The 13827-nt window shown below is 55.0% G+C and overlaps 1 protein-coding gene across 1 annotated transcript in view; it reads right to left on the reverse strand.

Annotated features, from left to right (window-relative positions):
* Positions 1-13827, reverse strand: part of MAPKAPK3 (MAPK activated protein kinase 3) — a 38016-nt gene that overhangs the window by 7351 nt on the left and 16838 nt on the right. Inside the window, exon 4 of the mRNA XM_033424456.2 lies at positions 1084-1223. Coding sequence (XP_033280347.2) covers positions 1084-1223 — 140 coding nt within the window. The remainder of the gene's footprint in view (positions 1-1083; positions 1224-13827) is intronic.

The following is a 13827-nucleotide window of genomic DNA, read 5'->3' on the forward strand; positions in this document are numbered from 1 at the left end:
TGCTCTTCTCCTGGGGAACGGTCACCTTCAGCCTCCCTGTGCCTTGCAGAGCCTGGTGAATGGTGGGCTGTTGGCTTGGGTGGGTTGAACTCAACTCTTAGAACTAGGGGAGGATCTTAACCAGGGAGCACCTGTGTTCCCAGGGGCACTGACCCTGCCTGGCAGCCCCACCCTCATCCAGGTTTCCCCAAGTGAGGAAGGAGATGTCAATTATCATCATCATGGCCACTGTTTTCTGAGCACCTACTGTGTGCTGCGCCCTGGGCAAACCCTTTTTGTGCACTGCTGTGTAATCCTGGGCTGGTCCCTTCATCTCTCAGTGCCTCACCTTCCTCTTCTGTAAAACAGGGATTATAGCACCAACCTCACAGAGTTGTGAAGATTGATTCAGCAATACACATAGAGCACTTAGAATGAACAGGGTGAATGCTACATCAAGATCTCCCTCCGCATTTTACATGGGAGTTACAGCGATTCAGAGAGGTTAGCAGTTGCCCAAGGTCACACAGCTAGTGGGTGGCAGAGCCAGGATCTGAACCCCACATCTGACTCAAGAGCTGCTACACTGAGGGGTGAGGGGGAACTTTAAAGGCAGACAGGGAGGAGCTGGAGGCTAAGACACAGGGCCCAGGGTCTGAGGAAGGTTAGGGTTGAGCCACAGTGCTCGTGGAAGAAGCCCAGGGTGGAGAAAGCCGCTGGCTCCTGGATCTAGGCCCTGATCACCCGGCACCTGGTGGGGCCGTGGGAGCACCAATCCAGGCGGGAAGGAGAAAGCTGAGGGGACAGTGTACTTCCCACTCTTCCCCACATCTCTCCCCCACCCCCTACATTCAGCTCTTCCAGCCCCTCCTCACAGAGTGGAAATCATACCCAGGGAGGCCACATTAGAGTCCCTGTGGATTCCTTCCCACCCTTGCAGGAAGGCCCTTGTGGCCAGCTGCGCAGGTCCGCGACCCTTCAGAGGCTGGCGGGGGGCCTCCCGGAGATGCTATCTGAAGAACAGAGACAGCCCCTAAAGAATGGTGGGAGCCTGGGGGCCACAGGGGTACTAATGAGGCACTGAGGCAGGGTGGGCCAGCATACCATTCCATGACGATGAGGAGACAGCGTTTGCTGTGATGCATGTTCTCATACACATCCAGGATGCGCACAATGTGGGGGCCGCCTGAGGCTTTCCAGTGGTGGTCCACCTCCTGCCGGGCCTTGGGGCTGTCATACAGGAGCTGAGGGCAGGTAGGCACAGAAAGTTGTCAGGCCTAAAATCCACTTCCCCAGGAGCCACCCAGAAGTGCCACTGCCCTCACTTTGCAGACAAGGACATGTAATCTCAAAGAGGCCTGTGACCTGCCTAAGGTCCCCCAGCTTATGAAGGGCAAAATGAGGATTCACATCCAGGTTTTCCTGATTGGTGGTCCAATGAGCCTCTGGACTTGATTGAGGGTCAGCTTCAAGCAGCTTAGCTGGTAGCTCAGGAAGCCCTGGAAAGTAGCTGAAAGCTTGGAAGAACTCAGAGGCCAGAGAAGCCCCTGCCTCCCTTCTTGGGGACAGCAATTGAGGTGGAAATTGAGTGGACTTCGTAGTCAAATCACACATCACCTGTGAGACCCCAGGCCAGGAGCCACACATCGCCAGAGCCTCATTTTTACAGTGAGATGGCATGAGGGTTGTGGACCAGAGGTAGAGGTTGGCAGCAAGGAGGACCCTGCTCGAGGGAAGTGACTGCCTGGCGGGGTGAGGTCTGGGCTTGGAGCTAAATTCCTCCAATGACTCACTGTGACCTCAAGCTAACATTCACAGCTCCAAGCCACAGCCCACAACTCTGTAAAATGGAGTAATAATAGTCATCCCCACAGGATACATCACATCAAGGCAGGCAGCATGTGGGTGGGCGTCACGATCCTTGTTCAGGTTAACTCAGCCCTGGGCTGTGGCTGTCAACCTTACAGCCAATCACCGGAAATGAGCAAGACCCTGAAGTGGTCGTGCTCAGAGGAGGTGCAGGGGGTGGAGATGTCAGCCTGCAGGGTGAGGTGGCCCAGAATGGGGAGAGCAGGGACAAGCCATCCCCCGGGTAAGGCTGCTCACATTTGCTTCCTGGCTGAACAGGGCTGAAGACCAGGGCTGGAACCCAAGATAGGCTCAGACCAGCTCCATCTTGCTCAGTACGCGCCGGACCCTGGGCCACCCTGGGCCTTGCTTTCTTCTTCTGCAGGATGGTTTCCCCTCTGCCAGGGCATGTGTGGGCAGGCTCTGGGACCAAGCTCTCTAGGCAAAGATCAACTGGGGCGGAAACGAATCCCTGCATCTGCTTGCCCCTTGGTCTCTGGAGCTTGACCCTAGTGTAGGGTGCAAGGAGCTGGGCAAGCCCCTCCACCAGCTCCGGGGTTCCTTCTCCACTAACCAGTCCAGAATGGGGGTGTGCATGGAGACGGCTGCAGGCAGACACTCCCAGCCTGGAAACCATGGATCCCTTGCTCGTGCTGCCTTTGCCTCCTCTGTTCTGCCCACACAGCTCCCATGTACCGGCTTCTTACTTAACAGCACTGTGGGTAGAGGCTTGGTCACCCCCACTCACCACATCAGCTCCCCCTACCACACTGTGTCCTGAGGTGACTCAAGCCACGGGCACCTCAGGCTTTAGCCACAGGACCAAAGATGCACCATCCTCCCTGCCTGCTCTGTCCTCTCTGCACCCCTTCTCTGCTTGGCCTCCTAACACTTCTCCCTGCCTCCTGCCACCTCCTCCCTAGCCCACCTGACCATGTCCTGCCAGGGCCCCCAGGCAGGCTCCTGGACCCTCTCCTCACTCTGCCCTGTTTCTGGCACCCGACCCCGATATCAGGGTCCTCTCTCTTCTCTCCTAAAATCCCAAGCTCACAGCTGAAATGCTTTCGGTGGGGTCCTCAGCCCTACCTCTTTCTCTCTGGTCCTTCACTACCTATCCCCACCCACTAGTGCTCCGTATAAAGGCCACCTCCTCGCCTGGCATCCAGAGCTCGTCTTCCTCTCTCAGCTCATTTCCTGCTACCCTGGCCCCAGAGCACTTGATTCTGGTCAGAGTGATGTATGTTCTGATCCCAAATAGGCCTCACTCTCTGCCTACGCCAGGTGCACTCTTGCTCCATCTCCTCTACTGGGCTAACTCCCTTTTTCTGAGGAAGGTTCTGGTGTCAGTTCAGACGTCTCCTCCTCTGGAAAGTGCTCCCAGCACCTCCCTCAGTGGTTTTGGCCTCTGTACCTCCACCAGGCTGGAAGCAGCTTGAAGGTACAGACAGGTCGGGATTACCTGGGAGTCCCCGGCTGGGGTCTGGCAGAAAACACTGGGCTCCTGAACAAACAAAGGATGGGATGATGGGCATGGGGCTGGAAGGAGACAGGGGTGTGAAAGGGAAGGGAGGAGGACGATGGATGGCCTGAGCCTGCACCTTGTGCTTTGCTGAGGAGGAGAAGCAGGTGGAGCTGTCCTGAGCTGGAGACTCTCAATGCCTCCCACCCTACTCAGTCCATATTTAGGATCCCATTTACCACATGGATTAAAATAGTCCTTCTCTGAGTGCCAAGGCTCTGAGAACAGGCACACGGGTGGGGAGAGAACTGCCCCTAGAAAACACAATAAATGCCGCCAGGTCTCTCTAAAGGGGAGATTACAGAGTCCTGCACCTGGGCCCACGCAGGGCCAGCTGCCAAGAAATCTCCAGGGCTGTCTCTCTTGATCTCTCAGGGTGACCTTGAGTGCAGCCCCAAACCTCTTAGAGGCTCAGTGTTCTCATCTTTCTTCCCCCTTGCCAAAGTCTTCTCCTCTCCTAGGAGTACCCCCAAAGACACCTCCTCTCAGAAGCCCTCCCTGACAACCTGTCTAAAGAGGACCTCGAGGGTCCTTACTCTCCCCTCATCCTTTATTTTACTTTCTTTCTATATATGCTTGTTTATTGAGGTATACTTTACATACACAGATCTCAAGAGTCCAGTTCAATGAATTTTGACAGTTGCATACACCCTGTGACCCACACCCCCATCAAGACAGAAAATGTTGCCAGCTCCCCAGAAAGCTCCCGCATCATCACCCTTTTTTCCTCCCTCCTGTGCATCACTTGCTCACGACCTACAATTAACCTGTTCCTTTGATAACTCTTTAAACAAACACACACATATAGATGTTACACTTTCAGTATGCCTGGCTCTGTTCTGAGCACTTGATAAACATTAGGAGGAAGGGACTTTATTACCACCATTCTTTAGTTGAGGAACTGAGGCACAGCGAGGTGAAATAACCGGCCCCAGATCATGCAGCTGTTTCCCCAGTCAGGCTGGCATTGTGCTGCCTCTGGCCTCAGACTGTGGACCCACAAGGGCAGGGCCAGTCTGCCTGGTCACCTCTGGGTCCCAGTACTGGCACAGAGCACTGGCTCAGATAATATCTGTAGATTTCATGAACAAATCTATAAAGTGGGGATAAAGGGAAGAAACCCTCACAACCCATCATGAGGAGAGAACAAGATTAAATTGAGGACCCAGGAAGGCTCAACAAATGAAAGACATGACAACCTGGACAGACTTCGTCCCCACTGTACCTAACCTACCCTCTCTGGTGAACTTTACCTCCTCTTCCAAGGAGCCCATCCTGACTCCTCCAGCCCACAAGGCCATTGCTACAAGTTGGCTTCATTCATGCAAGTATATGAGGCTTCACTATCCTTCACGAAAGGTGTCCCCCAGCAAAAGCCCCATCTTCCCAGGCATGGGAATGAGCACAGGGCTAAGAGACAGGAGCCCCAGGTTCTACTCTTATTCTCAGTGTGACCTGGGGCTGGTCCTTTGCCTCTCTGTGTCTCTGTTTCCCTTGTGTTAAGATGCAGGGCTTGGGCTAGACTGGGGGGGATGGGAACCACAGGGAGGACCCCTGGTCAGGGGCTCCTTGCAAAGTGGGGTCAGTAGTCCCACTCCCACAGCACTGTCCCCATGGAGCAGCCTCTGGTCTCCAATGACCCCATATTCAAATGCCTGAAGCTGCTGGGGGCCACCCGGTGTCTTGGTCCCCAGCCACAGCTGGGAAGAAAAGAAGATGGGGTGGCCTTCTGACAACGCAACACACCCGTACCCTGTCCTCACTCCCATCCTACATCCCCTGAGCACCCCAGGGGTCCACCAAAGCTGGAGGGTCTGTGATGGCTCCTGGACAGCTCCATAGCTCCAGCTAGTGCCCAGCAGGCTCCCTTATACGCCTGTGAGACGGAACCCTGGCTTCCTCCTAAGGGAGGGCTCCCAGCTCTCCTTGAGTTGTGGGCCCCCACTGAAGTTACACAAGCATCGAATTTGAGACCATATTTCTTTGATCAAATGACAATGCTGTAGCCTCAGTCTTTGATTATGTGGTTTCCACCTCTCCCTTCTCCCCTCACTCTCCTTTGCCAAATTCTCTCACCTACCCCCAGAGCCCGTAGCCAGACAGCCGAGACCCCTACCAACCCCACCAGACAGTGGACCCCAGCAAAGGTTGAGGGCAGAGGGGCCCATGCCCCTCCAGCCCTCCAGGTGGAATGGGAGCCTCAGAACTGGCCAGGCCTCCTCCCTACCTCCACGCTGTGTCCCTTTCCACCCAAGCACAGGGTTTACATGTAGGTGGAGGAACTCTTGAGTTCGGGAGCTGAGAAAACAACAGCATCATTTGACTGTTTGGAAAACAATTTACAGTTTACAAAACACTCTTTTCCCTTATCTCATGGGAATGCTGGTGCCACCCTGTGAGGCAAGCAGGGCGGGACCATCAGCCCCAATTTATAGAGTGAGGAAAAAGAGACTCTGGAGGATGAAGTCATTGCCCTGGGGCCACCAGGATGGAGTAAGGTAAAGCTGGACAGGGAGGAGAACAGGACTCCTGAGAGAGCATCCAGACAACCCCTCCCTGAGGGGAAATGAGAGGAGGGGGTGGCCCCAAGTCAGAGAGGCACTGGCCAAAACTACTACTTGCAAGACTTGGGAAACTTGTTCTGAAATAAATGTGTGCATAGGTGCACGGGTGTGTGCACGAGCAGAGATGAGTAGGTGTGTGTATGTGTGCACGGAAACATGGGTAAATGTACACGTGAGTACATGCACATAAGGGGTGTGTGCATGGGTGTGTACGGGTGTATGTGGTATGGGGCTGGGGAATGTGTGTCAGTGTGTGGGCCATGGTATGTTTTTGTCTACAGACTCTGTGATGTTGATTTTGATCCCTTCAGAGAATAAGGCCCATCCATCTGTCCATTTATTTGTGCAATATTTTCTATTTCTCTAAAGTGCCTAGCAGAGAACTGGGCACAGAGGGGTGCCCAAGAAAGACCAGGGGTCTTGGGCTTCCCTTGTGGCGCAGTGGTTGAGAGTCCGCCTGCCGATGCATGGGACACGGGTTCATGCCCTGGTCCACAGGCCGCGGAGCGGCTGGGCCTGTGAGCCATGGCCACTGAGCCTGTGCGTCCGGAGCCTGTGCTCCGTAACGGGAGAGGCCATACAGTGAGAGGCCCGCGTACTGCAAAAAAAAAAAAAAAAAAGAAAGACTGGGGGTCTTGCTGCTACAACTCAACCTGTAACAGCCTTGTCTGGGCAGGTGACCAAGCCTAGACCCTCTGCTCAGACCTCCTCTCTCACTGAGGCCTCATCTCCACTGCAGGAGCCATCACCTCACATTGCCCAGAGCTGTAAAAGTACTCTGTCTGCCTTCCTAGAGCATCAAACAGAGCTGGGATGTCTGCAGTGACTCTGTAAGACACAGCCTTGGGACCAGCCCCCAACACCCTTCTTCACCGTTCTTCCCAGGCCCACATGCCCACCCACACAGCCAGTGTCCACATCCAGCTCACCCCAGGATGGGCTCTTTTCAAGTAAAAGTGTTCACAGTACCTGTCACACACACACACACACACACACACACACACACACACACGAGGCCCCAAGGCCCCGGGGCCCCAAGCAGCCTCTCCCACTCCATCCCAACCTCCACACTCCCAGCCAATGAACCTGCAGCCCAGGCCAAACTGCTGTGGCCTGTGCCAGAACACCCACTCCTTCCAGGGGAAGACAGCTGGTTTATAGTCTCTCCCATCAGTGAGGCAGCAGCAAATTAAAAAATATGAACTCTGGATTTCATGACAGCCCACAGCCCAAGAGACATTATTAACCCTACAGCAAAGGGAACCTCATGGAGGCCAGGGATCCACTTCCTCTCACTGCTCTGTGGGCCACTAAAGTCCCATTATTTCCACTTTCTTGGGATTCCAGCTTGGTTTGATGCCAGAGGATACAGAGGAGAGAGGCAGGAAGGACTGCTGTGTCCCCCAACACCTTCTCTCCCACCCTGCGGGTCTCACCCCAGCCTCAGGCAAGGGCAGGCTGGAACACTCAGGAGCTGCATCTCCGGGCTGTCGATTACACCACAGTTACACACGCTCAGCGCCAAACACTCAGGCAGTGGAACTGAACAGAATATTATGGGAAAATCTAGGTTTGCGACTCATTTTTTTCACTGTGGAGAACCCCAATTCTCTACAGAGGGAGGTTATAGATGAGAAAAAGCACTTTGAATTTACTAAACTCCCTCCTTGTTAAGAGTTTTTCAACTCAGCCATATCTGAGGTCCCTTCTGGCTCCCAGTTCTGTAATTATTTGGGATTATTTTCCCACGGGAACATATCTCTAATTTTATGAGAGACATCGCTGGAAGAGCAGGATTCATTTTACAGCCAGCTGTTGAGACCGCCCTGCCTTGTGCTGTTAGCAGCAGGTGGTTATTAGTACTCTGCACCCTTGCCCCTGGCCAGCTAGTGGGACCCCTGCTGGCTGCTTTGCCTACTTAGAGCAGAGGCCATAGCCTCGGGATGGGGTGGTAGAGACTGACCTCAAGTTCAGGGTTTGAAGCAGGAGTTTCCTGTTTAAGGCCTCAGTATCTTCCTTATAAACCCAGACTCATCCCCCCCACCCCCGCCCCCATCACTGACTTCACCCTCTCCCTCCCCACAAGGGCACCAGTGCTATTTGGAGAGTTGCTGGTCATGTCAAATCTAACTTTTTAGCCCTGGTTTCAAATTAGAGCCTCAGACATGTGCCATTATTCTCTCATGCACTAATTTCCCCAGCTTTCGTAGCTCATTAACAGAGCTAACGGAACTGATTTTGCAGCTATGGATTAGTTGGCCCCATGCCAGATCAGACCTCGCTTCGTTAAGTTCTGGCCATATCCTGTCCTCCGTCTCACCCTGTCTGTTCACTTCTCCTCAGCAGCTTAAGTTCCAGGGATGTCGGCTCACATGATCTACTGACCCCAAATGCCCAGGCCCCAGCTGAACGCCTAAGGACTGATGGAGTCAGGACAGGGTTACCACACCCTTCATAACAACCGTCCCTCCCTGGTGTTTGGCCAGTGCTGTGTTGGCCACAGTGCTTGGTCACAGATATCGCCTCATTCAGTACTCATCACATCCTGAGGAGAACCAGCATCACCCTTTTCCTGTGGGGAGCCTGTGACTCTGAGAGGTTAAGTGACTTGCTCAAAGTCACATAGCTTGGTAGTGAGAGTCAAAACTTGGATCCAGACCTGTTGGCTTCTAGGCAGTGAGGGCGATGCAGGTGGCTGCTTTGTTCCTTTCATGTGTGAAGCTTGGCCCCACAGCCCTGGGGCTAGACCAGGCTCTGCCCCTTGGCGGTCATTACAACGGTGGTGGATGTTCACAGAGCCGCTGCCATCTGCCAGGCATGTTACACACCTGTTAGCTCTTGCCCTTCAAAAAGGACATTACTGGGGCTTCCCTGGTGGCGCAGTGGTTGAGAGTCCGCCTGCCGATGCAGGAGACACAGGTTCGTGCCCTGGTCCGGGAAGATCCCACGTGCCGCGGAGCGGCTGGGCCCGTGAGCCATGGCCGCTGAGCCTGTACGTCCAGGGCCTGTGCTCCACAACGGGAGAGGCCACAACAGTGAGAGGCCCGCGTACCACAAAAAAAAAAAAAAAGGGCATTACTGACCATCACTTTCAGCTTAGGAGACTGAGACTCAAGGATATTCTATAGCTTCTCTGGGTCACATGGTTCACACATAGCCACCTCCGAGTCCAGGAGTCCTTTGGACACCAGGATTCAACCCTCATGCCCAGGGAGGACTGCACATTTTACAGATGTCTTCCTGACCCCTACAAACATTTACTGGCCCTGCCTGGGGGTCAGGCCTGGAGCTGCGGCTAGGAATGCTGTCACAGGCACTCCATACTCAAGGATTTGGGGGTCTATGGATGAGTTGCTGCCAATTAGGATGCTTGATGAGGATGTAGGCCCTAGGGAACTGTGCCTGGCTCCTTCTCTTCCCTTCTCCTTTCTTTCCAGATCCAGAACCTGGAAGAGCAGGCAAGATGGAGAAGGCCAGCCCCGGGAAGAAGGAGGGCCCCCAAACAGCTGCTCCCATTCCAGGCCAAGGGTGGGGTACCTGATGGCCGGGGCAGGGGTGGGGGGACCAGGAGGAAGTGGCTGACTGGCTGGGAGCCTCCCTAATCACCTCCCACCAGAGTCCTGGGAGGGGAGGAAGTGGCTGGGGCTCTAGGCCCAACGTCTTTCTAGGAGGCTCTGCCAGCAGGAAAGCCAACACGCGTTTTGAAATTGTCAAATCTCAGGAACACAAGAACTCCTTCAATTTGCCAAATTTTGGTGGCCTCAGTTTGTCTGCTTCCTCCCAGCCCCAGAAAACGTGGAAACAAAGGCAGAAGTGCCAGGTCTGGGGAGGAATAGGGAGGGGTGGGGGAGGGGAAGAATGCTTCCAGAAAGAAGGAGTTAAGCTAGGCTCCCAGGCAGGGAAGGAGAGGACCAGTGGGAACATGAGTGCTAGCTGGAGCAGGCCCAGGTCCCAGTGCCCCAGGTCAGGGTCCATGCACTATGAAAGACCAGCTGTGGCCACAGGGCTCTGGGTCAGACAGACCTGCATGCCAGATGCAGAGGCCAGTTCCATCCTCCACTCACCTGCGGCTTTGGGCAGGCCATTCAACCTCTCTGAGCCTCACTGGCCCAATCTGGAAAATGGGGACAGTGACAGTACTCATGTTCCCGGGTGGCCACGAGGACAGAATGAGAACACACAGAGAGCTCAGATTAGCACAGTGCCAAGTGCACACTGAGTGGAGATGGGCTTTGAGGTTTGCTTGGCTTCAGGATTCCCCTGGGTCTTGCCCTGAGGTGGTCTCACACTCTTCATCTCCCTATTCTCCAGAATTTGGGGAAATTCAGGTGCAAACTCTAGGACCCAGGGAGGCAGACTCCCTCCAATCCAGCAGGTCACAGAAATGGTCTCAGATCCTGAGAGGTAGACCAAGAATCAAAAGTCTATGGATACTGCTGCTATGAAAGGCTCAATGAGGAGGGGCAGATCCTCCAGGGTGGGAAGATCATGGCTAATCTCAGGGGAGGGACCCTGGGGCATGGGAAGCAAGGCTGAGAGCTAGGGACCTAAGCCAGGGAACTAACCCAGCCCTCAGCTTTGGCAGACTGGAGGAGAGGGCACATCCCCACTCTCCCAGGTGGCAAACACCTTTACATCCTCAACTCCTCCATGCATCCTTTTGGGCAATGTCCCCTTCTGCAAAGTGTGTGGTGACCTTGGACCTGTCCCCTAATACCTCCCTGAGCCCCAGTTCCTCATCTGTGAAATGGATATGCACTCTCCTCACCCATGGCAACGAAGGGAGAGGGGCAGGCATGTCTGAGACTATCGGCACCTGCTTTACAGGCAAGGAAAGAGGCCCAGAAAGAGCTACAACCTTCTCCCCCTCCCGGAGGTTACAGTGTGTAAGTGGCAGGATCAGAACTCCCTCTGCCCCAGGCAGGTGCCAGATCCCAGCATCCTACCCACAGCCTTCCCACAGGGGGCTGAGGAGAGGCCACACAGGTGCCTTGCGAGCCCCCTGAGTGCATACTCAGAGGGTCTAGCTTCTATTATCATCTAACTTCTTAGAGGAAAAAAGAATTTTTCTGTCAAAATCAGCTACATAATTTGTGAAATGTTACCCTGGTTCTATTTCTTCTGTGACAGTATAAAAAGAAGACATCTTCCTCATAAGACTGGACAATTTTTAGCAAACATAAGTGTTTTATTCTAATCTCAAAATTGTCTCTTCAATGGTCCCTCCTCATGAGGAGACCCCACCTTGGCCACAGAGTCTGTGCCCCCAACCGGCCAGTTGTGCTGCAGTGATGCCCGCATAGTCCGCGCAGGGAAACAGAGGACAGGCAGCGACCAGGGCGAGTGAGGCCATGCCCAGGCGACCCCTGCTGAGGCACCCATCTTGCCATGCCTGTGGTCAGCTCTGGAGAGGGGACCCAACACACTCTAGCTCTCAGAAGAATGACAGCTGGTCTCTTTCCCCTGGAGGAGACGTTACAAAGATGACAAAGGAATAAGAAGTGGGGGTGGGGGTGGGAGGATGGACCGCACCACCCCCAGAGACATGGTGCAGAGACCCTTGGGAACCTTCTGACTCCACCCCCCAGACCTGCTCTTCCCAAAGCCAATATCTTATCTGCTCTGCATCTCTCCCGCTTCCCTTGGCTTCATCCACGTCCCCGCAGCTCCCCACACAGGCCTGGGTGAGCACCGGCAGCCATCGCCCTACTCAGGCTCCTCCCAGGGGAGGCAGGGAAACTGGCTGCCCAAGCTTCTGGCAGACCTTGGCCCCTGGTCCCTTTCTCTCTCCTGCTCCTGTTCAGCTAGAAGGCTCCCAGGCCTCTGACACCCAGCTGGCTCCTGGGAAAGTCTCCTTGTCTCTGGAGCCGTAGCTGTGAGGAAGGGGAAGTGGAAGAGGGAGGAAGGCCCCACCCTCTGGGAGACCAGGGTGGCAGCCAGCCAGCACTGAGGGACACTCCGGCCATAGGAATGGACTGCAGTGACTCACCCTCACTCTCTCAGGCCTTTCTAGGGTAAGGACACACCCTGGTACAGGCTCGGCTGACTCAAGGATTGACCCAGCCATAGAGCGCAGTGCAGAGGGGTCTTCAAACCTGAGTCATAACCCCCTGAGCTCCTGTCCCTAGCAGAACACATACCCTGCTGGTGGTGTCACCACAGATGACCAGGTTCCCCTGGCAATACCATTGCTAGCTGGCTCAGGAGAGGCATCTCGGGGCACCCTCTAGTCAGCCTCCATGCTGCCTGTCCTCTTGCAAGAGCGGCCCCAGCAGCGGGCAAGGGGGGCCCCACCACCTGCCTGCTTGCTTGGCACTGCCCACAGTCACTGCCCACCCAAAGGGTCTTCACAGCCAGAAGGGGTGGCCCTTGTCAAACAGAGCGTCCAGCCCCTCATCTTACAGAGGGGCAGACTGGACTGGGGGAGGGGCCCAGCTCCTGATGCCCACTGAGCCTGGCACACAGGGAAGGATGGCTGAGAGGCACCGTCTGGCTGCCAGACAGGCCAGGGTTCCAGGGTTACTTCGCCTTTATGAATCTCAGTCTCTGCTTCCATGACATGGGGGTGATCACAACCCATTCTTAGAGTCTGCTGTGTTTGTGTTTAGCATTCAAGGGATAAGTGGGTGCTCTTATCCCCATCCCCACCCACTATGCTGCTGCCTTCCAGAGGGCATGGAGAGCACTGGCCAGTCCCTCTGACACATCCTGAGAAGGGGGCTTGTTTATGTTGGGGAAACAGCTAGGGAACAAGCTATGAGTCCTCAGAGGCTGAACCCTTAGGAATGTGGCGATGAATGTGGCAGGTCAAGGCTCTGATCCTTCATGCTTCTGAAAACAGACTCTGAGTTTTGCTGAGGTGGGGGTGAGGGCAGGTGCAGGGTGCAGGCTAAAGAGCCAGCTGCTCTGGGGTGCTTCTCCCAGCTAGTGCAGGGCAGCACACAGTTGCACAGGCTGCACTTTGCATCTCAAGCCCTCCTAGCCCCTCTGCGGGCTCCTTCAGCTGGATCCAGCCCCTTCTCTCCCCCACCTCAGCCCAGGAATCCTTGGGAGTCACAGTGCTCCTGGTCTTGCACCATTGTCCCAAGCAAAAGGCTCAGACCATTGAGCCGTAAAAGGAGACCCACAGGCAGAGGCCACAGCCAAGGCTGACCTCCCACACTCCACAGGGGGATGCCTCAGGTTACAGACTTGGCCCAGATGCTCCTGACTCCACTGCTCTGGCGGCAAAGGCAGCCAGCAGCTGGTCGAGGCCAGGAGCAGGAGGAAACACTGTGAGCGGCATGGGCGCGGCCGTGCTCCTCCTTCCTGTCCTACCCCCACCCTGTCCCTAGGAGGTGGGGCAGACTTTCAGGGTGACTAGGATGAGTCCCGAGCACCTGACCAGCCCCCATCTGTCCTCTGCCTGCCCGAAACCCACAAGACAGAGTGGCAGGGCCCGAGAGGGGAGGGACTGAGTGACAGCAGGAGAAACAGAGATGGGAAAGAAGAAAGGAGAGGGACAAGGAGGCAAAGAAGACCGAAAAGGGAGAGCAACACAAAGAGAAAATAGCAAGGACAAAGCCGTAGTCTAAAGAAAAGGGCAACCCTAATCCCAAACCCGCAAATAAACCCAAAATCAATTTTCTCAGTGTCTCTGGTCTGTCCAGTGCTGAAAAGGCCTCCTGAGGCTCCCTGTTCCCACAAACAGCCGGCTGCCGCCTGGTACTCCAGCCCTAAACACACCCGCACGGTTCCCACAGAGCAGAATTTTAATCACAATTACACTGGCCCTAATCTACTTAGTTCCAAAAGGGCTGGGGGGCGGGGGGCTGGGGGTGGGGGGGTGGTTTCTTTCACACCATTCTTTCAAACCCTGCGAAGAGCTGGCTTCCCCAGGTGCAGGGTGAGCCCAAGTGAGTCCTCATGAAGGCCAAT

This window comes from Orcinus orca, chromosome 10, assembly GCF_937001465.1.
Source record: "Orcinus orca chromosome 10, mOrcOrc1.1, whole genome shotgun sequence".
Classification (NCBI taxonomy): Eukaryota; Metazoa; Chordata; class Mammalia; order Artiodactyla; family Delphinidae; genus Orcinus; species Orcinus orca.